The sequence below is a fragment of the Diceros bicornis genome, chromosome 24 (genome assembly GCF_020826845.1).
Source record: "Diceros bicornis minor isolate mBicDic1 chromosome 24, mDicBic1.mat.cur, whole genome shotgun sequence".
Lineage (NCBI taxonomy): Eukaryota > Metazoa > Chordata > Mammalia > Perissodactyla > Rhinocerotidae > Diceros > Diceros bicornis.
The window spans coordinates 37,027,340-37,051,123 of NC_080763.1; the positions used below are offsets into that span (position 1 = coordinate 37,027,340).

The window sequence follows — 23,784 nt, forward strand, 5'->3', positions numbered from 1 at the left end:
AGATTTAAGACACCATTACAATGACTATCTCATCCCAGACTCTATAACACCTATTTCACTTTCCTTTAATCCGGCTTTTGCTCTGTTTTCATTACGTTTTTAGGTTCTCTTTTTGTTTCTATCTTTGAAAACACTCTTAAATCTCTTTTTGAAAATAGGTAAATTTCAAAACATATTTAAAATAAAATGCACTTGATTTTACATATTTATCAAACAGAAGCATTGATTCCTAAATTCCTTTACACAATAGAAATCTTAATTACACATTAAATTCCAAATATTAAAAAAATACATACCTATAAAACTAAGTATTTCAACATAATTTTAAAGTAAAAAAGGAGAATTTGAGCCATTGAATATAACTATTGTTCAAATTAGTCATTGCTTGTAAAATCATAAAAACATAATAGAAGACATAAAAGTACCAGCATTCTAAATTTAATCCAATTTTAGTTTTTAGGTTAACCAGGGCCATTTGACTTATTTGCTTAACTACTTTAACAGTCAAAAACAGCCATAGAGCTGAATCAGGAACACAAACTAGTATATTTTCTCATGGATGGTGACAGCTCCTAAAAAAAGACTTCATATCTAAGAAGGCTGAAAATAAAAAATAGTTATGGGATTAACTATCCGTGGATTCCATTTTTGCATACTGCATTAGCTTGAATAATTAAAGACTAATTGTATAATAATCTTCTAGATCAGCACTTTTTAAGTTTCAGAGAAAACACTAAGACACTACATGCATTAAACCAGCTCATAATTGCATATATGTATGTGGCTCTGGGCAATTCCTGACTATCTCTAGTACGGGTGATCCATGTAAATCACAGGTCATTTCTTACCCCTGATCCCAAATGACTTGAAAACTGAAGACTTTGGTCTAGGAGGAAAGAAGAAAAAGCTGCAAAGGAAACCATGTCCTACTTGAGGTCTAGACTTAGAAATGACTACCCATGGATGTGATTACCAGAGGATTTTACTAAAATAAAAATATAAGAAAACAAGGAAATAAGGATGACTATGAAGCACATTCATAAATCACTCTCTGTTTCTACTTCAATAAACATGCTGTTTGCCTAGCTAAATAGTTATGTTTTAATAGCCAATGTTCACGATCATTTATAGTAGATACAAATGGTGCCCTGCCCGATCAGACCTTCACAGGCTGATGCACCATACCTTAGCTGCTAACAGCCCACAGCTGCTCCCTTCTCTGGAGAAAGGCCTAAGGTAGACAGGAGCCACAACCTCACCCGGGAGGTTACATTCCACCATTCCCTACGCTACCCCTACCCAAGCAGCCTGCAGCCCATGACTAACATGGGTACAAAAGGCTTGCCTCTCCATCCTTGGTCCAGAACCTCCCGTGGGTTCAGGCTGAATCTAGACCCCAGCTTAGACTATGCTGCTTAGGCTCTTCCTCTGCCCTTGCCACTCCCTCATTCTTTCCAAGAGCATTCCTGCAATAAATCACGTGTGCCCAGATCCCTGTCCCAGGCTCTGCTTCCAGCGCACATGACCTAAGATAGCATCAGTAATAAATCAAATTGTATTTACATTAGGGAGACAATGTCAACCAACATCATATGGTATTATCTCTTGATTATGGCATAAAACATCACAAACATTTAACTCTTAAGATTTCCATAAACAATGCAGGCTTACACTGAAGTAATAAGGTATAGTGAGTAAACACAGATGCAAAATTACAAACTTTTTTGAATGACAATTTTGACAATTTAATGAATACATGATTTTTAAAGTACTATTTTAATAGGGACACTTTCCAAACACCTAAGAGAATAAAATGACAAATGATGACTAAGTCATCCTACTTTTTAAAACAGTCTTTTACATGACTCAACCAAAGTTTTTTTCCTTGTATCACCAAAAAGTAGCTGTGACTTTAAGGTGCCTAGTAAAATTTCTACCACCCTCTAGTGGCAAAGTACCCCGGAGAAATAGAAATACATCTTATTTAATAAACAAAATGTGTTTCTGAAAAGTCTGCAGTAAAAAATTTTTTTTAAAGACAAAGGCTATATCCTCTCAGGGATGATTTTCATAGAGCCTGGGACCAATGAGTAAGAATTATCAGAGTCAACATCTCTACGATGGCACTTAAGACTGGGGTAAGCAACCCAAAGATTGTCTATCTACTGGATAAATAAGTATTTCCAGAGAACAACTTGCAAAATCTGTTGTTGATTAGATGACCAAAAATATAAAAAAAATCCACATGATAAGGAAAAAGTGACCTTCTTCGAAGGTCAGTGGCCAGTGACAGAGGTAAGCACAAATGGTTGTTGCTCAGTAGACATTACTAGAGGCAAGGCATTTTGAATTTCTATACTCTGCCAGCACTCATTCCAAGGTTTCATAAACCCAGAAATAATTCTATATTAAATGAAGACCAGGGCCGGCCCAGTGGCTTAGCAGTTAAGTGCACGCGCTCCGCTGCTGGCGGCCCGGGTTCGGATCCCGGGCGTGCACCGACGCACCGCTTCTCCGGCCATGCTGAGGCCGCGTCCCACATACAGCAACTAGAGGGATGTGCAGCTATGACATACAACTATCTGCTGGGGCCTTGGGGGAAAAAATAAATAAATAAAATCTTTAAAATGAAGACCAGATCCATATTATTCAATTTCCATGTAATATATCCTTTTTTTTTTTTAACGCTCACTGCTCTATCCCCAGCACCCAAAACGTACTTGCCTCTCGATAAATACATGTGAATGAATGAATCCCAGGAGCAATGGGAATGAACTGAAAGGTTTTAAATAAAGAAGCGACGGGATCAAATTTGCACTTAAGAAAGACCACCCTGGCTGTAGTGTAGAGAATGGATTAGGAAGGACCAGCCTGAAAGCTGGAAGATCTTTTTTTGTGTGTTTGAGGAAGATCAGCCCCGAGCCAACATCCATGCTAATCCTCCTCTTTTTGCTGAGGAAGACCAGCTCTGAGCTAACATCTACCGCCAATCCTCCTCCTTATTTTTCCCCCAAAGCCCCAGTAGATAGTTGTATGTCACAGTCGCACATCCTTCTAGTTGCTGTATGTGGGACGCGGCCTCAGCATGGCCGGAGAAGCGGTGCGTCGGTGCGCGCCCGGGATCCGAACCCGGGCCGCCAATAGTGGAGCACGCGCACTTAACCGCCAAGCCACCGGGCCAGCCCTGGAAGATCTTTTGATGGTTGTATTTCCCTATTGCTAGACATATTTTAGGCTTTACAATAAAACATTTGTTAAGAAATGACATTCACTTACGTATCAAGCTAATCTGAGATCTTGGTAACATGTTAACGTTAGCTCTTTTAGAAGCTGGGCTCCTTTCCCTTTCAACTATATAAACAGCTCAAGTTTATATAGCATTTACTATGTGGCAGGCAATTGAAATGTTTTACTACTCATTTTATGTATATTTTAGCATAAGATTGTTAACCTAAAATACAAAAAGGTTGTTCTGAACCTAAAATGTTTGAATAGTTAAGAAAACAAAGAATAAGAAAGAAATACAATCTTTTCATTTGACATGTTATTTTTAAGGTAATATATAAATCAACTTCTTAGAAATGCTAATAAAATTTCAACTACCAACATTTCATTTATGAAATATTTTTGTTAGATTATTATTACTAGAAATATAACTTTAGTTGAAATTACTCCCAGATAGCCTAATAGAGTGACTGTATAAAATAACTAACAATCTGTCCTTATGAATAAGTCCCAAATAATTTTGTTTTTCTAATTTAGGGTACAGCTTTACAGTGGAGCTCCCTGTTCAATAAATAACCACAACTGATGGTTACCTAGCAATTGGCAATTCATATCCATTATCTCATGAACCTTATAACAACATTGTTAGATAGGTATTATTAACTTATGCCAACAGGAACTTAGGCTCGAAGAGTTCATGTGATTTACCCAAGGAACACAAGTACGCAATGATAATGCCAAGATTCAAACCTGAGTCTTCAAAGTCATCCTCAATATTCAAGTACTTCACAACTATGAATGCACTAAAATGGAAAGAGGAAATCAACTGAGCTGCACCCATTATAGCTACATGGCAAAATTTATCTTTTTTGTCATAATGACAAAGATCTCCAAAGTATAGGGCCATGTATGATGAATAAAGAAAATTCAAAGAGAATACTCAAGTCTTTTAGTTGAGACTTTCACGCTCTACTTCATTAAGCATCAGATTTACTAATAATGCACACAATGGGTATGTTTGAAGATTTTCTTCTCCTATACTTGGACAGATGTCTCACAGAAAGCAAAATGGTCAAAACGAAGAACGGTAAGGAGAGAAATAAAAACAGAATCATTATTCTCACAAATAATGCAAAATTTCATTATGAAACAAAACAATTCTAAAAGATGAACCAAAGATATTTCCTGGATTTGGGAGTATCAATTTCAAGAAACAAGAGTATAAATTATATGCTTGTTAGACTATTATTATACTTCATACTGTTATGGGTTATCGGAAGCGGGCAGGGCAACAGGGTTGGAAAAATACAGAAAGACGATCTTAAGAACTTACAATCTAGAAGAAAAATAGCAGATATGAAGGAAAATTCAGAGAACCACTCAGTGCTGTATTTTCTACAAAGGACTGAGTGCCACAATTCAGAGAATGAAGCAATTTGGGCAGGATTTGGACAGGCAGAAAAGAGGAGGAGCGCTAAGATGGGGGAACAAGGTAAGGCAGGCATCAGAGGACGGGAAAGTATGCATAACCATGGGGGAGCAAAGGAAAATTAACCGGACTAGAAAGCAGGTGGAATATTGGCATAACTGAGAAAACAGAGCTAAGCCTGAAAGCACGGCAAGAATTTGGACTTGAATAATTAACTTGAAAAAAAGGCAATATTAGTTCTGAAACAGGAGAATAGCACAATAACGTTGAATTTTAATGAGGCTGCATACTATCTATAACAGAATATGTATAAAATGGAAGAGAGAACTTGCAGAAAGGAGACTAGTTAAGAAAACTCTAACAACTATCCATGCATAAGGTAATATGTGTGATGACACGAAGAAGAGGAAAAACAAGGTAAATCCAAGGGTCATTTTGAAAGAAAAATTGCAGGATTTTGTGAGAAACAAAAAATAAAAAGGTCAAAATAGAGAAGAATCAAAAATTTTTTCCAAGGTTCTAGCTTAGGAAACTAATCAACAGATTAACCAAAAGAAACAAGTCAATACTCTGAGTAAAAGAGAGATTTTTTTCATGAATATTACATGTATTTAAGTATGAGATCAAAAAATAAATCTTTCATATTCCAACATTCCAATAAAGTCTTCAAGACACTGGATGAATAGTTTTTTTTCTAGTTCAAAATATATAAAAATTAATTCATCAGAAGAGTTTTCAGTTTCACTTCCAAAGAAAACCTGACATGACAAATAAAGACATCTGATGAGGCTTTCCTATTATTCCAAGTAGTGCTGGAAAAAAAGTTATCTTAAAAAGGTAATGAAACTGAGAGATTAGTAATGAAATTTTTGAATAAAAATTGAGATTTTATTATATTCATAATAAAAGTTTCCACCTACTCCATTTAGTCATCAAAATTGTGATTTTAAATACAGAAATACCTACAATGACATTTCTTAGTTCTTCCATTTTCTCATAAGAGCAAGTATACTGCCAGCTGACAAAAAGGAAAAGTATATCTATAGCTCACAATAGACCAATTATAGGACAACGAAGAAGCATGAACTGAAAACACAAAAGTAAAGCATTACTGGTAAACTCTTTCCTCCCCTTTGCAGAATTATCTTAAAGACCTGTAATCAAAACCTCAATTCAAAAAGTTGAGGTAGATAATGAGACAAAGTATTCAATGTGCTGAAAGAAACTACACACAAGGTTTAATTTTATAAATTTGATATTAAAAATTTCATGTGTACAGGGGCCGGCCCAGTGGTGCAAGCGGTTAAGGGCGTGCGCTCCACTGTGGCAGCCAGGGTTCGCCGGTTCGGATCCCAGGCGCACACCAACACACCGCTTGGCAGGCCATGCTGTGGCGGCGTCCCATATAAAGTGGAGGAGGATGGGCACGGATGTAGCCCGGAGCCAGTCTTCCTCAGCAAAAAAAGAGGAGGATTGGCAGATGTTAGCACAGGGCTGATCTTCCTCACAAAAAAAAAAAAAAAAATTCACGTGTGCAACTGGCCTATAACTTTCCTTTCTCATCTTCTGTATGCTTTTAGAGTCAAGGTTATACTAGTTTTATACAAGGAGATGAAGGAAATAATCCACTTTTTCTGTTCTCTAAAAGAGCTTGTGGAAGATTAGAATTACCTACGCCTTGAATGTTTGGCAGAACTTAAAATTGCACCAAGTGTTTTCCTAGTAGGAAGATTTTTTACTTACCAATTTCTTTAGCGGTTGTAGGACTATTCAGGTTTTCTATTCTTTTTTCAATCAGTTTGGTAATTTACACACTTTAAGATTCATATGCTTGTTAAAGTTTGAGGAACACTACCTTAGAACGCTAACTCCTATCAAGTCTCAAATTATATGCTGTTTTTGTCCAAAATTTCAGTTTTCTTTTTCTAACCCCACAAATTCGACATTATGACTGTGGTTTTACACAGTCAATATTGTTTAGATTTTCTTTGTTCACCATTCCTTTCTGTATCTCAGAAATTCCCCTGAGATCATTTTCCTTCTCCCTAAAACTATATCCTTCAGAAATTCTTTTAGTGAGGACCTATCCATGGAAAACACCCTCAGCTTTCGTATGTATGAAAATGTCTATTTTGCCCTCACTTCTGGAAAATAATTTTGCTGGGTATACAATTCTAAATTGACAGTTATTTTCTCTGGGCATCTTGCAGATTTTCTTCCATGCTCCTATGGCTTTCATGGTTGCTGCTGAAAAGTCATTTGTTAATCTAACTGTTCCTTTTTAAGTAATTCTTTTCTCTCCTGCTGCTTTTAGGGTATTTCTCCGTCTCTGGTGTTCATCAGTTTCTCTATGATGTATCTATAAAAGAATTTCTTTCTATCTGTCTGCTTGGGATTTGTTCTGTTTCCTAAATCTCTGAATTCATATGCTCCATCAATCCTAGTAAATTCTCAGCTATTATCTCTTTGGATAGAGCCTCTCCCCACTCTATTAGGCAAATTTATATCTTCTGTCTGTCCTCTCTCTCTTAATCTCTCTTTTATATATGCCATCTCTTTTTTCTCCAGTCTATATTCTGCATATTTTCCTCAAATCCACCTCCCAATTTGCTAATTCTCTCCTTAGCTACATCTCTTCTGTTAGTGAATCATTCCTTGAGTTTATAATTTGAATTATTTTTTCACTTCTAGAAGTATGATTTGTTCTTTTTCAACTCTGGTCACTTTGTAGCACGTCCTGTTCTTTAATATTAACATCAAATTTCTTTTTAATTAAAAAAACCATATAAACATGTGTATCATATTCCATATCTAATAATCCCAACAGTCTCTGCAGGTCTAATTCTGCTATTTGTTGTTTCTACTTCTTTCACTCATTGTGCCTTGCTTCTTGAATGTTTGCAATTTTTAATAGTAAGATCATGTCTGGAAAACTTTCTTTGGAACTTCTTTAAGGTCTAGGTAAGAGTTTATTCTTCTAAAGAGGATTTACATTTGCTTTTGCTGGGTAATTTGCTTTCAAATATTCAAAGATCTTTACAGAAATCTCTTACTACATGGAACAAGGGCACTCCTTCATTCATTCCTTTATTCACTCATCCAGTAAACATTTATTGAGAGACTACTATGTATAAGGCATTACCCTTGAAAAGTTACCTGTTAAGAAAATTTCTGTTTATCCAAACTCTATTTTCCTGATGATTTATATTACTAAATTAAGAGATGAGTTCTGATGGAAAAAATATAGGCCAAGACATTACAAACTCCTTAGGCAATTAGATTATAACTTAAGTTGAAGCATGTAATATTTTTCTGTCACAGATTTCTTACTGTCTCACAAATTGTTATATCTAACCTGTAGAAAAAGGAAGATAAAAAAGATCATTCTCACATCAAGGATCACTTAAAACTGGAATAAACTTAACAGGGAAGTTATACGAACTTGCATTCAAAATATTTAAGTGTGCGTGACTTTGTGTAAAATATCTGAAAATATAAAATGAGTGAGCTAACCTGAATGATTTAAGCAAGACAAAAAGCATTGATGAATTTCATTCTTAAAAACTAACCCTGGTCACTTCACATCCAGTAGGATGACTGTAATAAAAAAGTTAGAAAGTAGATAATAACAAGTGCTGGCAAGAATGTGGCAATATCGTGCTGCTGGTAGGAGTGTAAAATGGTGCAGCCATTTTGGAAAACAGTCTGGTAGTTCCTCAAGAAATTAAACATAGAATTAAACCATTTGAACCAGCAATTCACAGCTACGTATATACCCAAGAGAAATTAAAACAAGTGCTCACACAAAAACTTGTACATGAATGTTGATAGCAGCATTATTCATAACAGCCAAAAAGTAGAAACAACCCAAATGTCCATCAACTGATGAATGGATAAACAAAATGTGGTAAGTCCACACAATGGATTATTAAGTCATAAAAAGGAACGAAGTATTGATATACGCTACAACATGGACGACGCTAGAAAACAGTATGCTAAGTGAAAGAAGCCATACACAAAAGACCATACACTATACAATTCAATTTATATGAAATGTCCAGAATAGGCAAATATATAGATACAGAAAGTAGGTTAGTGGTTGTTTAGGGCTGGGAAGGATGGTGAGCCTGAGAAGTCACAGCTTAAGTTTTCACAGTTTCTTTTTGAGGTAAGGAAAATGTTCTAAAATTGATTGTGGTAATAGTTGCACAACTCTGTGAATATACTAAAACCACTGATATATGAATTATATCACAATAAAGCTATTAGAATTAAAAACTTGCAGTTAAATAGATTCTGTGGCTATACTATAAATTGCCCTGAAAAAGCTTTTGACAAGATGTCACAAACACTATTTTTAATGGAATTCAGTCACCATAGGACTGTGACCCTCTTTCCCCTTAGAGTAGATACTGCTTTTGAAACAGGAAACAAAGGTAGGGATAAAGGAGAGTATTTTGATATTTTGAAAGCACGCTTTCTCGGACATAGGGTGGGGTGGGGCTAGTTGTTTTTTTTTTTAATACATCTTTACAAATGATCTGTAGTTGAGAATGCACAGTAAAATCTCCAAGCTGACAATTACACTAAACTTTTCCTGATGAGAAAATCCTTAGTTGATGAGAATAAACCATAGGGCATATTCACTGGCAGCTGTAAAGGTTGGCCCTACATGATATGCTAAACCACTCAGGGAAATTATGAAGACTTTGTACGGCAAGGCCCTAGGCATGAAGGCTCATTACCGAATGACCTAAAGACAAACTACATATGGGAACTCAACCATATGCATCTACATGAGTATCCTAGGGCAGTGGCTGGGATTGACTGTGGAAGCCCAGAAGAGAGGACTTTTCTCCCACTAGAAGGTTTAGTACTTTGGAAGGGAAGGACAGATACCCTTATATGGACAGCTGTAATCCATCTTGTCATGCCGATTCCCTGGCTGGGAATCTAGGAAGGTATACAGGCTCCTGAGAGTATGAAGTTAAACTTTAGTGCAAAAGAGAAATGGTCTGTCTTCTGAGGCTCTCTCTCCCCTTCCAGGGAAAGAGCCAATAGACCTGCTGAGGACGGAAAAAAGGACTTAGAAAAACTCTTTTTCACTTTGACCTGAAGGAAGGAAAATGAGAGTAGCAAGTTCTCACAGCAGTGGTGACTGCAGAGCAACCCCTTCTAGGGGGAGAGGTGAAGAGGCAAGGTGCGTGCCTGACAGGACCAGCTACGTAATCCGCCGGCCCAGTGCAAAGTGAAAGCATTGGGTGCCTTGCTCACGAATTATTTAGATCCTCAGAACAATGAAGGCAGGGCATTAAACCAAACATGGGGCTCTTCTAAATGCAGGGGTCTCTGCAACCGCACAGGTTGTACACCCGTGAGGCCCTGACTCTGGAGCAGCAACGACAGTGGGAGCAAAAATTCAGAACACCCAGAAAAGTATAAAGCAGAAAATCAAGATCATCTAAAATCCCAACACCCACTATTATCATTTTGGTGTATAGCTCAGAGATTTTCCTATATACATATAGCTATTTATTCATATAATTTTTTATATTATGGAAATGGTATATTGTATTCTCTTCTGTACCTTTTTTTGAACTTATTACATTGTGAGAGCTTTCAAATATATTAGTAAACATAGCTCATTTCAATCATATTGTATAGATTACAGAACATATAGATCCATGTTCCATTTAACCAAACCCGTACTGCTAGGTTTCTAAAGGGTCTTGAGTTTTCCATTATTAATAATGATGAGCACTGAATACCAACAAAGTTGAGTGAGGATTAAATGAATCAACCATTTGTGAATAAAGCATTTCACAGAGTACTTGGCAAGTAACAAGCTCTCTATAAATGTTAGTGACTTTTTTAATATTGTGTCCTCTGCAAAGACTGAAGTAATTTACATTCCCAACAGCAGGGTAAAAGAGAGTGGTTCTTCTAAATCCTTGCCAAGTTTTAAAATTTTGCCCTCTGTATTTCTTCTGTGAACGGTTTGTTCATGTTCTTTGACAGTTCTCCTATTGGATTCCTTATGCTTTTTAAATTTAAACTGATTTCTGTATTGGGGATATCAATCCTTTGTCATAGGAATAACAAGTACTTTTTTTACCTAAAAAAAAAAAGAAAGAAAGAAAGAATTAACTTAAGACTTACCTCCAGTTCCTAGGACCTTCAAGAGCTCAAAGTTTTCAATCCCCACCTTCTCCGCATGTCCTGTTAAATTAGCTAAAAAAGAAAGAGAAAAAGGACATAATTAAGGGGATCAGCAACAGGAGCGGGCCCACGGGGGCTTCTGAGGTACCAGCAATGTTTTATTTCTTGGCGGATTAAACCAGGGTTCACTTTATAACTATTTGTTAAATTGTACAACTATGTTTTGTGCAATTTCCTGTATGTTATACATTACAAGAAAACATCTTTTTAGAATTTAGTAACTATCATTTGTATCAAAGGGTAACATACAGATAGTGTTAATAGACTCTACTGACCACTATAATCTGAAAACTAACACAAATTCTAATATATAGACAGATATGTAGTAGAAAGAAAACTGGACAGATTAGAAGATGTATTCATTTATTCAACAAATATTTACTGAGTATCTACTAAACGTCATCCCCAGGTTCTAGGCCGCATTCTACCCTCATTTCTGCTCTAAGCACTTAAACTTGCTTTAGTTTGCATCAATCACTTGACCTCCCTGTGTCTCAGTTCCCTCATCTCTGAAATGAAAGTGCTGGTCTCAATGAACGCTAAGATCTTAGCCAGCTCTAAAATCCTAGGACATCTAAATATGTATAAAAATATAAACTCTTCAAAAACATATTCTGTCCTAAATAAGCAAAATTAGGTTATCTTATAAATGAGCATTTTCCAGAGTCTATTTCACTGAATTCTGGTCCTATTATATGAGATGTTAATAGGTGGTATGTTTGCAGGAAAGGCGGGGAGGAGAGTGCTCTGATCAAAAAAAACTGAAAATGGTTGGCTTAAAGTTAAACGGGTTTCTTTACAGTTGAACCTCACAGATCCTGTACCATGAAAATACACATGTGAATCTTCAAGGCTGAGATAATGCATTTGTCAAATTCGTTGGATGACAAAATTATTTTTTATGGTAATGCCTATTAATATTATGTGAATTAGCATCCTGTAGATATGGTTAAGAAAGGCTTGGTCCCAATCCTAGTTATACCACTTTTAAGCTGACAAATTACTTAACTTCTCCGTGTCTCAGATGCCTGTAGTACAGAATGGGGATAATAAAAATACCTATCTTCAAAGTGTATTGATGTCTGCAATTTACTTTGAAACGCATTAAAAGAGTAAGATAGACTGATAGATGAATATAGGTATGGACAGATATGTGATAAAGCAAATACAACAAAATGTTAACTGTAGAATCTAGACAGTGAGTATAAGGTTGTTTAATGTACTATTCTTTCAAATTCTCTGTGTATTTGAAAATGTCTAATAAAATGGTAGAAAATAAAATAATACCTACCTCACAGGGTTGTGATGAGGATTAAATGAGTTAAATTTATACAGTGCTTGCTGTGTGCTATTAAGCATTATCAACTATTTGTAAATAAATTAATGCTTGGGGACTACAACTTTGAGAAAATTAGACCGAACTAAGAACTTCTAGAATTAAAAGTTGCAAAGGTAAGTAATTTCATTGTCTTTCCATAGTTTAACTAAATGCATTAATTAAAAAGTTTTTTAATTGCATTCAAAAACACATAACATAAAATTTACCATCTTAACCATTTTTAAGTGTACAGTACAGTAGTGCTAACTATATACATTGTTTGCAACAGATCTCAGGAACTTTTTCATCTTGCAAAACAAACTCTATATCCATTAAACATCTCCCCTTTTTCCTCTTCCCCCAGCCCCTGGGAACCACTAGTCTACTGTTTCTAAGAGCTTGACTATTAATGCATAATTTTATAGTGGAAACAAATCAGAGTACACAGTCCATGCCTTGATTTCACATTGGCGTAAATCTAAAATGAATACCAAAAACGTAGGTAGACTCTTACAGTAAACACACAATAGCATATCCTCCTATAGTATGTCAAGCAGATTATATAAAAGTCAAGCTCACAGGATACCACCACTTTTGAAACAATGATTTGGGTTTCTTCTAATTGAATGTTAAATTCTATTATTCTATTGTGCAAAAATAAAAAAGAAGTTTAAGACATTATTCAAGAGTCATATGTTAAAAATTATTCCTCCTGATTCTCACTATTAGGAATCATCTTTTATTTACTATGAGATACGTCAAGACCCAGCTTTCCAAAAACAATGTCCATACACGACATTTCTCCCATATCTATAACTAGATAGACTAGGAAGATAAGGAACTACCTTTTGATACACAGCCACTTCAGCTTTTCTTCACTAACCACAGAATTACCTTCATAGGAAATTAAAAGAGGTCACAAATTAATTCCACTTTGTTCTACAAAGTATATCATCCAGGAAACCCTGGCCATTCACAAAGATCTTTCAGGTGATCTGTGAAGCGCTGTTTTTGTTCATAATCGACTACCTTTATTATTTGGTTTCTGACATAAATTAACACTTTGCCTGCAAGGGGAGCTCAAGGCTTCTCCAACTGCCTTTTCTTGTGTGGTGGGGGGAAGAATTGACAGGGCTGAAGATGAAGGGCACTGATACCTTCTGTACTTGATGGAGGGGGGTGGTGGTGAAGGTTTCCAGGTGATGAGGAGGTTAGCTCTGGTTTCTTCAAGGAATGTTCTCTTTAAATTCTCCTCTCTGTGGCTTAGCTGAAAGTTTATTTACTCTTTGTATTGCTTTTCTACCAAGATTGTTCCCAGGTGGCTGGTGAGGTAAGGCAGAGTTTGAGGGAGGTTCTTCCCTCCCTCATCCAAGCCCCAGGTCCTAGGAAAACCCAAGAACGCTGGGCTTGAAAAGACCTTAGCTTTGGGCTTACGAAAACACACTCTTTTTCCACCTCAAGTTTCTCCTCGAGTTTATCTTTCCTGGCCTTTTCTTGCTTATGATGGTGAGATTCCAGTGAATAAGCTTAGTGGGTATCTGCTTAGGGCTAAGGAACCAATAAGTCTTAAGCAGGTCCACACGGTCAATTGCAGCTGACCAAGGGCAAGGATTCACTTTGGGGTAAAGGACCAAAGATCAAGCTCGTCATAATGTATACTCTTTTGCTTTATTTTGTCCTTTCTGTCTTAATATCACTTGGGGACCAAGCAATTGTAACTGCAATAGGGTAGGATACAGAGATCTTAATCCTGACAATAGTCCTCAAAGCTAGAACCTGGGGTTCTCAGACAACATTCCTTTGGCTCATCTCTTTCTACTCTGAAAATATGAAAAATAATTTTTATTTAATAAAATTAATTACAATTTCACTGGTGTTGAAACAAAAGTAATATCATTCACCACTTAACCCTCATTTTTCTTTTCTTATTATTTTGCTTTTGAAGTGCTGAGAAATAGAAGATAGTTCATGGGTCAATTTTTTGCTTAAAGGGAAAATTAACTGACGACATTTGAGCAAAAAAATGTACAGTTAACACATTTTAAGTCTTATTGAGGTATAAATTTACATACAATAAAATCCACTCATTTAAATGAACAGTTTAATTACTTTGGTAATTGTGTACAGTCATGAAACCTCCACCACAATCAAGAAATAAAACAGTGCTATCATCCTGACAAGTTTCTAGTCATTACAGTTTTAAATTTCTAGAATTTCATATAAATGGAATCATACAGTACATAGTTTCTTTGCATTCAACTTCATTTACTTAGCCTAATGTTTTTGAGTTTTATCCAGGTTTCTGCGGGTGTTATTACTTCATTCCTTTTTATTAGAGTAGCATTCCATAGCACAGATACACCACAGTTTGCTTTTCCACTCACCAGCTGATGGACTATGTTGGATGGATTTATGTTGTGTGCAGTTCTGGGCTATGATGAAGCATTTTTGCGGACTTAACGTTTTCATTTCTCTCAGGTAAATACTTAGCAGTGAGATTACTGCATATATGGTATGCCCATGTCTACCTTTATAAGATACCACCATACTATTTTATTAAATTGGCTGTGCTATTTTGCATTTCCTCCAATACAAGGGGTCCAGTTGCTCCACATCCTCTTGAAGATATGGTAATATCAGACTTAATTTTAGCCATTCTAGTGGGTATGAAGTGCTATCTAATTGTGTTTTATCACAGACTTTATTTTTTAGAGCAGTTCTGGGTTCGCAGCAAAATTGAGCAGAAGGTACAGAGATTTCCCATATACCCTCTGCCCCCATTCATGCATAGCCTCCTCCATTACCAACATCCCCCACCACAGTGGTACATTTGTTACAAGTGATGAACCTACACTGACACATCATTATCACCCAAAGTCCATAGTTCACATTAGGGTTCACTCTTGGTGTTGTACATTCTATGGGTTTAGACAAATGTATCTACCACTGTAGAATTTAGTTATCATATAGAGTAGTCTCATTGTCCTAAAAATCCTTTATTTTCCACCTAGTCATTCTTCCCTCCCCACTAACCCTTGGCAACCACTAATCTTTTTACTGTCTCCATAGTTTTGCCTTTTCTAGAATGTCATAGAGTTGTAACCATACAATATGTAGCTTTTTCAGATTGGCTTCTTTCACCTAGTAATATGCACTTAAGTTTCTTCCATGTCTTTTCATGGCTTGCCAGCTCATTTCTTTTTGGCGCTGAATAATATTCCATTGTCTGGATGTAACACAGTTTATTAATTCATTCACCTACTGAAGGACAACATCTTGGCTGCTTCCATGTTTTGGCAATTATGACTAAAGTTGCTATGAACATCCATGTACAGTTTTTGTGTGGACATTAAGTCTTCAATTCCTTTGGGTAAATACCAAGGAGCATAATTGCTGGGTTATATTGTAAGACTATGTTTAGTTTTCTAAGAAATTGCCAAACTGTCTTCCAAAGTGGCTGTACCACTCTGTCTGCATTCCCACCAATAATGAATGAGAGTTCCTGTTACTCCACATCCTCACTAGCATTTGGTGTTGTCAGTGTTCTGAATTTTGGCCATTCTAACAGTTGTTTTAATTTGAATTTCCCTGATGACATAACGATGTGCAGCATCTTATCATATGCTTAATTGCCATCTGTGTATCTTCTTTAGTGAAGTGTCTGTCAAGGTTGTTGGCCCTTTTAATCAGGTTATTTTCATATTGTTGAGTTTTAAGAGTTCTTCATCTATTTTGGATAACAGTCCTTTACCAGATGTGTCTTTTGCAAATATTTCCTCCCAGTATGTAACCTGTCTTCTCATTCTTTTGACATTGTCTTTTGCAGAGCATTAGTTTTTAATTTTAATGAAATCCAGGTTACCAATTCTTTCTTTCATGGATCATGCCTATGGTGGTTATCTAAAAAATCATTGCCATACTCAAGGTCATCTAGGTTTTCTCTTAGGTTGTCTTCTAGGAGTTTTATAGTTTTACATTTTACATTTAGGTCTGTGATCCATTTCAAGATAATTTTTGTGAAGGACGTAAGGTCTGTCTGGATTCATTTTTTTTGCATGTCTATGTCCAGTTGTTCCAACACCATTTGTTAAAAAGACCGTCTTTGCTCCACTGTATTGTTTTTGCTCCTTTGTCAAAGATCACTTGACTCTATTTATGCAGGTCTATTTCTAGGCTCTCTGTTCTGTGCCATCCATCTATCTGTCTATTCTTTCTCCAATACCACATTGTCTCGATTACTGTAGCTTTTTAGTAAGTCTTAAAGTCGGGTAGTGTCAGTCCTCCAACTTTGTTCTTCTCCTTCAACATTGTGTTGGCTATTCTGGATCTTCTGACTCTCTGTGTAAACTTTAGAATAAGCTTATTGATATATACAAAATAACTTGCTTGGATTTTGATTGGGATTGCACTGAATCTATAGATTAAGTCAGAAAGAACTGACATCTTGACAATATTGAGTCTTCCTGTCCATGAACATGCAATATCTCTCCATTTATTTAGTTCTTCTTTGATATTTTTCATCAGAGTTTTGTAGCTTTCCTCATATTAAACCTGTACATATTTTGTTAGATTTATACCTAAGTATTTCACTTTTAGGGGTGCCACTGTAAATGGTATTGTGTTTTTAATTTCAAATTAAAAACCTGCTCATTGTTGCTTTATAGGAAAGCAACTGACTTTCATATATTAATTTTGTATCCTACAACTTTGCTATAACCACTTATTAGTTCTAGGAGTTTTTTCATTGATTCTTTTGAATTTTCTCCATTCTTAATGTGGTTTTAAATTGCATTTTCTTGATGACAAGTGCTGTTGAGCATCTTTTCATGACTCTATAGGCCATTTGCACATCTTTTTTTATGAAATGTCTGTTCAAATCTTTCACCCATTTTTTATAGAGTTGTTTGTGTCTTAACTGCTGAGTTATAAGAGTTCTATACTTTCAGTAAAAGTACTTTGTCAGATATATCTTTTGCAAACGTACTCTCCAATTCTGTAGCTTGTCTTTTTATTTTCTTAACTGTGTCTTTTTTAAAAGCAAATTTTTAAAATTTTGATGAAGTCCATCTTGTCAAATTTTTTGTTTTATAGTCTGTGCTTTTTTGGATCCTGTTTAAGAAATCCTTGCCTAATCCAATGTCACAAAGATATTCTCCTATGTGTTCTTCTAGAAGTTTAATAATTTTAGCTCTTACACTTAAGTCTAGGATCCATTTTGAGTTAATTTTCTTGTACGGTGCAATGTAAGGATCAAGGCTCATTTTTTCTCATACAGATATCCAGAGTTCCAGTACCATTTAACAACAACAAAAAACCCTATCTTTTCACTATTGATTTATATCGGCTCCTTTGTCAAAAGTCAATTGACCACACAATTGTGGGTCTATCTAAGGACTCTATATTCTGTTCCATTGATCTACACCTAGCCTTATGCCAGTAGTTCACTGCCTTGCTTACCATAAGTCTTGAAATCAGGTAATATAAGTCTTCCAAACTTGATCTTCTTTTTCAAGATTGTTTTGCCTTTTCTTATAAATTTTAGAATTAGGTTTTGAATTTCTACCAAAAAAACCCTGCTAGGATTTTGTCTGGAGTATATTTAACTATTAACATTTATTTTAATCTAAACTGCTAGTTTAATAGTCTAATCTATTAACAATTTAATGTAATTATTGATTTTGTTGGATTTGGATCTGCCATTTTATTTTTTGTTTTTAATTTGTCTTTTCTGTTGTTTGTTCCCATGTTCCTTCTTTGACGACTTTTAAAAAAATCATTGAAGTGCTTTTTAGAATTCATTTCAATTTTCACATTGGCATTGTAGCTCTACTTGTTTGCATTATTTGTGTAGTTGTTGCTCTAAGGATTACAATAATCATCTCTAACCATTCACAGTCCTCTTACAGTTAATATCATACCATTTCACATAAAATATAGAAAACTTGCAATCATCCTTTATGGAATAGTTACTATATATTACATGGGGTTTATAACATCTTCTATATTTATATTATAAACTTCACAAGACAGTGTTATAAGGTTTGATTATACGATACAATTCATAAAGAAATTAAGAGGAAAGAGAGAGAGACTTTTGCATTTCTGCAGATATTTATCATTTTTGATGATCTTTCTTTTCCAAGGATCCAAAATTCCATCTGGTATCACTTTTCCTCAGCCTTAAAGAACATCCTTTGACATGTCTTGTAGTGAAAGTGACGAATTTTATGAGTTTACTTTTATCTGAAAAAGTCCTTTTTTTACCTTCATTTTAAATTTTTTTTCAGATATAATTCACATAAAATTTACTCTTTTAAAGTATATAATTCAGTGGGTTTTTTTTAGTATAGTCACAAGATTGTGCCATCATTACTGCTAGCTAATTCTGGAATCTTCTTTATTCTTTTTTTTTTTTCTTTTTTTTTTTGTGAGGAAGATCAGCCCTGAGCTAACATCTGCCAATCCTCCTCTTTTTATTGCTGAGGAAGACTGGCCCTGGGCTAACATCCATGCCCACCTTCCTCCACTTTATATGGGATGCCGCCACAGCATGGCTTGACAAGCAGTGCGTCAGTGCACGCCCAGGATCCAAACCGGCGAACCCTGGGCCGCCGCAGTGGAGCACGCGCACTTAACTGCTTGCACCACCGGGCCGGCCCCATGGAATCTTCTTCATTCTTCAAGGATATTCTCCTTTGATATAAAATTCTGGATTGACTGGCTTTTTTCTTTTCTTCCAGCACTTTAAACATATTCTTCCACTCTTTTGGCATTCATGGTTTCTCAGGTGAAGTCAGTCAAAAAATGGATCATTGCTCCTCTGTTTGAAATGTGTCATTTTTCTCTCACTGCTTTCAACATCTTTATCTTTCAACAGTTTTGCCATGACGTGTCTTAAGTTAGACATCTTTGGATTCATTGAGCCTGGTATTCACTGAGTATCTTATATCTGTAAATTTATGTTTTTCATCAAATTTGGGGAATTTTTGCCTTAATTTTTCAAATATTTGTCTATCCCCTACTCTCCTCTCCTTCTGAGAGTCTAATCATATGTATGTTGAATTATTTGATACTACCTAAGAAGTCCCTGAGACTGTATTCACTTTTTTTCGATATGTTTTCTCTCTGTTCTTCACATTAGTTAATTTCTATTGCTCTATCTCCAAGTTCCCTTACGTTTCCTTCTGACATCTCTATGCAACTGTTAAATACATCCAATGAATGTTTATTTAAAATATTGTATTTTTCATCTCTAGAACTTTCATTTGGTTCTTTTTCATTGTTTCTATTTATCTGATTTCTTATTTTTTCATTCACTGAAAGCATGTTGTTTTATTTCATTGACAATATTGTAATAGCTGCTGTAAAATTCTTGTCTGCTATACCCAATATCTCATTAATCTCAGGGTAAGAGTCAGTTGATTTTCTTTCCTCTTGGGATATGTTCCATTTTCTTGATTCTTCATATATAGGGTAATTTTAGATTGCACCCTTAATATTATAAATGTTAATTTGTGAAGCCTTTAGATTGTTATTTTTTTCTCCAATGAGAGTTGTTCCTTTTGTGTTAGCAGGCAAATATCATGGCTTGGTTGGGCTTAACTTGAACTGCAAACTCTGTTTCTTAGGAGGCAGCTCTAGTCCAGTTCAGACTTTCTGTCTTTAGCTGTGCTGTTTTGAGTTTGTTGTACTGGCACATGGTTCAGAGGTCAGTCAGAGATGTGTGTACACAAAATTTGAGGAGTCCCCTCCTCTGACTCTTCTCCTTCTGAAATTCCTCCATGATTTTCAGTTGTCAGGGTTCTCTTGGTTTCAGTTTTCTAGTTTCCCAGGCCAGAGAGACTACTGTTTTTCCACCAGAGTCCCCAGAGTATGGACTGTACTTAGCCTGAAACTAAAATCAGTGACGAGGCAAAGTTACTTCTTACAGCTTCCTTCCTTCCCTCCTCCAACTGTGTACTCCCCTTTAGAGTCTGGCTGCTTCTGTTCACTCTCAAGTGCCTTAAATAGTCGCTTTTTGTATTAAGTCCAGGTTTTATATTTGTTTTCTGCAAAGGAATTCTCCTCTTATCTTGACATCACAAGAAGCAAAAGTCTTCCTGCAGTCAACATTATAATAGTAGTTTCTACTTTAACTTCAACTACTGCCTTAGCAAGTTAACTTCAAAGAGTAAAATAACATTAAAAAGGTGCTATGATATAGGGCCATATCAGAGATCTTGAACTTAACATCCATACTATACTTTCTTTTAATTACATCTGTTAGGCAAAGTAAGTGATCACACATACAGAAGCGAATCAATAGAAAGCTCTATCATACTTAGGCATGGGGGAAATATTTGTTAATTATAAAGATTTTTTCATTGTGTTAACGACAAAACTCATAAAAGCAAATGGTAAATATGATACAATTAGAATCCTATGCAAAGACTAATACACATTCAAGCATGTGAATCTAGGTGTCTAAATGGTTCTCATTTGTATGCTATTATTTGTCATTGTAATTAGAAGCCTTTGAGCATGCAAGTCTAAAAATAAACTACATTTCTCTTAATTAAATTGTTAACCTACGAGCAAGAGCTCAAACTTCCCAGCAACAATACTAACATTTATTAGAACAAGACTTAAAATATTTACTCATTTTATTTCACCCTAGAGGTGAAATAAACATCAGCCAATTACAGAAATCTTCTGCATTTCCGAGACATTCACTCATGCCTTAGTAAAGGCCAAAATGATATGCTGATCAGATGGTGTGGAGCTATCTGCAAGCCTGGGACCAGACTGTACCAGAAACAGGCCTGTACTATTGAAATAGAAATGTCCATTGTCTTGATTCAAACATGAAAGTAGATGGTACTTTATTGTGGTTGTAGGAGCTCCTTCTCCTGTGCCAGGCATGCCTCTGCCCAACTCCCTGTCTAGTTCTCCCCAAAAGTATGAGAGGTTACTAATGTAATTACTCAAGAGTCCAAAATTCTGATTGGGCAGAGTGAGTAGTAGGTAGAATCACTGTGTTACAAGCACAGTCTCCGCAGGAGGTCTGTTTTTTTGCCTCAAACTTCTGGGCTGGCCTGACTCCCTGGGGCCAAATGTCCAATCTCTCACACTCCTCCCTTCACTATATAAAGTAATTAACTAAGTGGATTTGGAGGGTCTCTTGGGACCTGGTGTTCATTCACTAGTTTGTTCTCCCCTCTAACCTTCTAACTCATACACCTAATATGCTGGTGCCAAGATTATGACTAGATGCGGTTAGGAGGGACATAGGAGTCTTCACTTACGCCTAAAGCCTAAATTACAGGCAACAGTGCTGCTTTTAAGAAGAGTTCTACACTGGTGAGTTGAAGGTTTGCAGAACTTTTATTAAAGTGGTACTTAGTCTCACTGGCTACTGTTCCTTGCAGACAGTTCCCTCATGACTCCTAAGGGAAAAGAATAGATTAGCTGGGCAGAGAATGGCCATTTCTAGATTTCTGGCTATAAGAGCATAATGGCACCAAAACCTCACCCTGACCCCCTAAATCATAACTAAAAGGATTAACTCCTTCCCACAGAAACAATGCCTTATGAAAACTCTTCACAAACATGTAAAATAACAAAGAATGTCAACAAACTTTAAAAACTTAAAACTAGAGCTATTTAATTGGTACACAGCAGTAGGACCATATCAGTTGTTTACATCTGGCATCTATTTTGATGCCTGGCCATCCCTGGTGGTCTAGTGGTTAAGATTCGGTGCTCTCACTGCCATGGCCCGGGTTCGTTTCCCAGTCGGGGAACCACACCACCCATCTGTCGGTTGTTGTACTGTGGCAGTTGCGTGTTGCTGTGATGCTGAAAGCTATGCCACCAGTCTTTCAAATACCAGCAGGGTTACCTATAGTGGATAGGTTTCACCAGCGTTTCCAGACTAAGACAGACTAGGAAGGAGGACCTGGGCACCCACTTCCGAAAAAAATTGGCCATGAAAACCCTATGAATGGCAACGGAGTATTGTCTGATATAGCCCCAGAAGGTGAGAGGATGGCACAAAAAGACCAAGCAAGGCTCCTCTCTGCTGTACACAGGGGCGCTAGGAGTTGGAATCAACTCAATGGCACTAACAACAAATTTTGACGCCCACCTCATATGAGCTGTTAAATATTAGTAAACTTGGACTAAAACAAATATTTTTAAACTTTTCGAGGTCAACTTTAGGCTTATCTATATTGTTAACCAGCTTAGTCTCTTTTCTTCAAAAGCATTTATAGGCTTTTTACATTAATGCAATACCAAGTTTAATCATTTTGAAAGAATAGGTGTGAACAGGCTTAATGCTATCACAAAGCAATTTTAACCAATTTTTTTCTTATTAAAATATTAGGGACTATCCCAGTGAAAACCTTCACTTCTCGATTAGTGTTATTATCCTATAATATATAGTCCCTGGTTAGGAAATCACTTTTAAGACTGAATTTAACTAAGCCCTTTATAAGAAGTCATTGAACTTGTAAAAAAATATTTGCCAAAACACAAATAATTTCAATATTTAAATGATGCCATTTAGAAAACAGTTTGAATTATTAAAAAATAATTAAAAAGGAAAAATCTTGTATTATACAATGAATATAAAATACTTGGTTCTTTATAACTGGATTCCTTCAGCTCCTCCTATAACATCAATATGGTTGTGTGCAGTGTGGGAAAATATGACTGATGTAATTTTTAAAATAATAAATTTAGACTAAAAGGATAACTGTCTTTTCTCCCAAATTTAAATAGCTTTGTTGTTTGTGTGTTTATTATTATAAAACAATTTAGGTTCAGAGTTTTAAAAAAATAGACCAATAGGCCTAAAGTAGACCTTGAAAACCTCCTATACTCCCATCACTCAAAGATAATTACTGTTAATCCTTGGCATAGTCTTCCAGGATTTTACCCACAAATCTATGATTGATAAATGGCGTCTTAACCAAACTTTATAGGCAATTCTATTACCAAATGTAATCTGTAATGCACATTATCTATGATAATTTTTCTTTTTAAGTTGTGACATATTTAACTTGGAACTTCCCACTCTGATGGAGGAAAACAATCAGTAAAAACACATTTTTCATTCTGTTGCCATAGTTTCTGCTAAGCTACACAAATGTAATCGCACAGAGCATGTGCTGAAATCATTTGATTAGATCCAATGATTCACTTGTGTTAAAGCTAAGAAAAGGCTTAATTTAAAAGCACTTTTACAATTAAAGTAGAAATAAAGAGAATAATGCTTTTGAAACCATTTCAAGTAAGTTTCTTAGCATATGACTAAGGCACTCCTATGCCAGATTTTATTCAATGAATTAATCACTTATTAAACTTGCAATAAGCTGTGAGAAGTGTAATTTAATAAAAAGGATTACGGAGTCTGTGGACATTAAGGGGAAATATTATTATCATGTGAAGCTAGTTAGAAATGCTCATTGAGAATATAGGTCCTCATTCACTCATTTAACAAATAGTCACCAAGTCCCTACTAACACCTGAGCAAGATGCTAGGTCTTGCTAAGAACTACAGGATTTGAACTGGCACCTGAGCAAGATGCTAGGTCTTGCTAAGAACTAC

The 23,784-nt window shown here is 35.8% G+C and overlaps 1 protein-coding gene across 3 annotated transcripts in view; it reads right to left on the bottom strand.

The window, feature by feature from the left end:
* The window catches only part of RPS6KA5 (ribosomal protein S6 kinase A5), a 169,842-nt gene that overhangs the window by 102,089 nt on the left and 43,969 nt on the right, over positions 1–23,784 (bottom strand). For all 3 annotated transcript variants that reach the window (XM_058567547.1, XM_058567549.1, XM_058567548.1), the window contains exon 2: positions 10,814–10,885. In XM_058567547.1, coding sequence (XP_058423530.1) covers positions 10,814–10,885 — 72 coding nt within the window. The remainder of the gene's footprint in view (positions 1–10,813; positions 10,886–23,784) is intronic.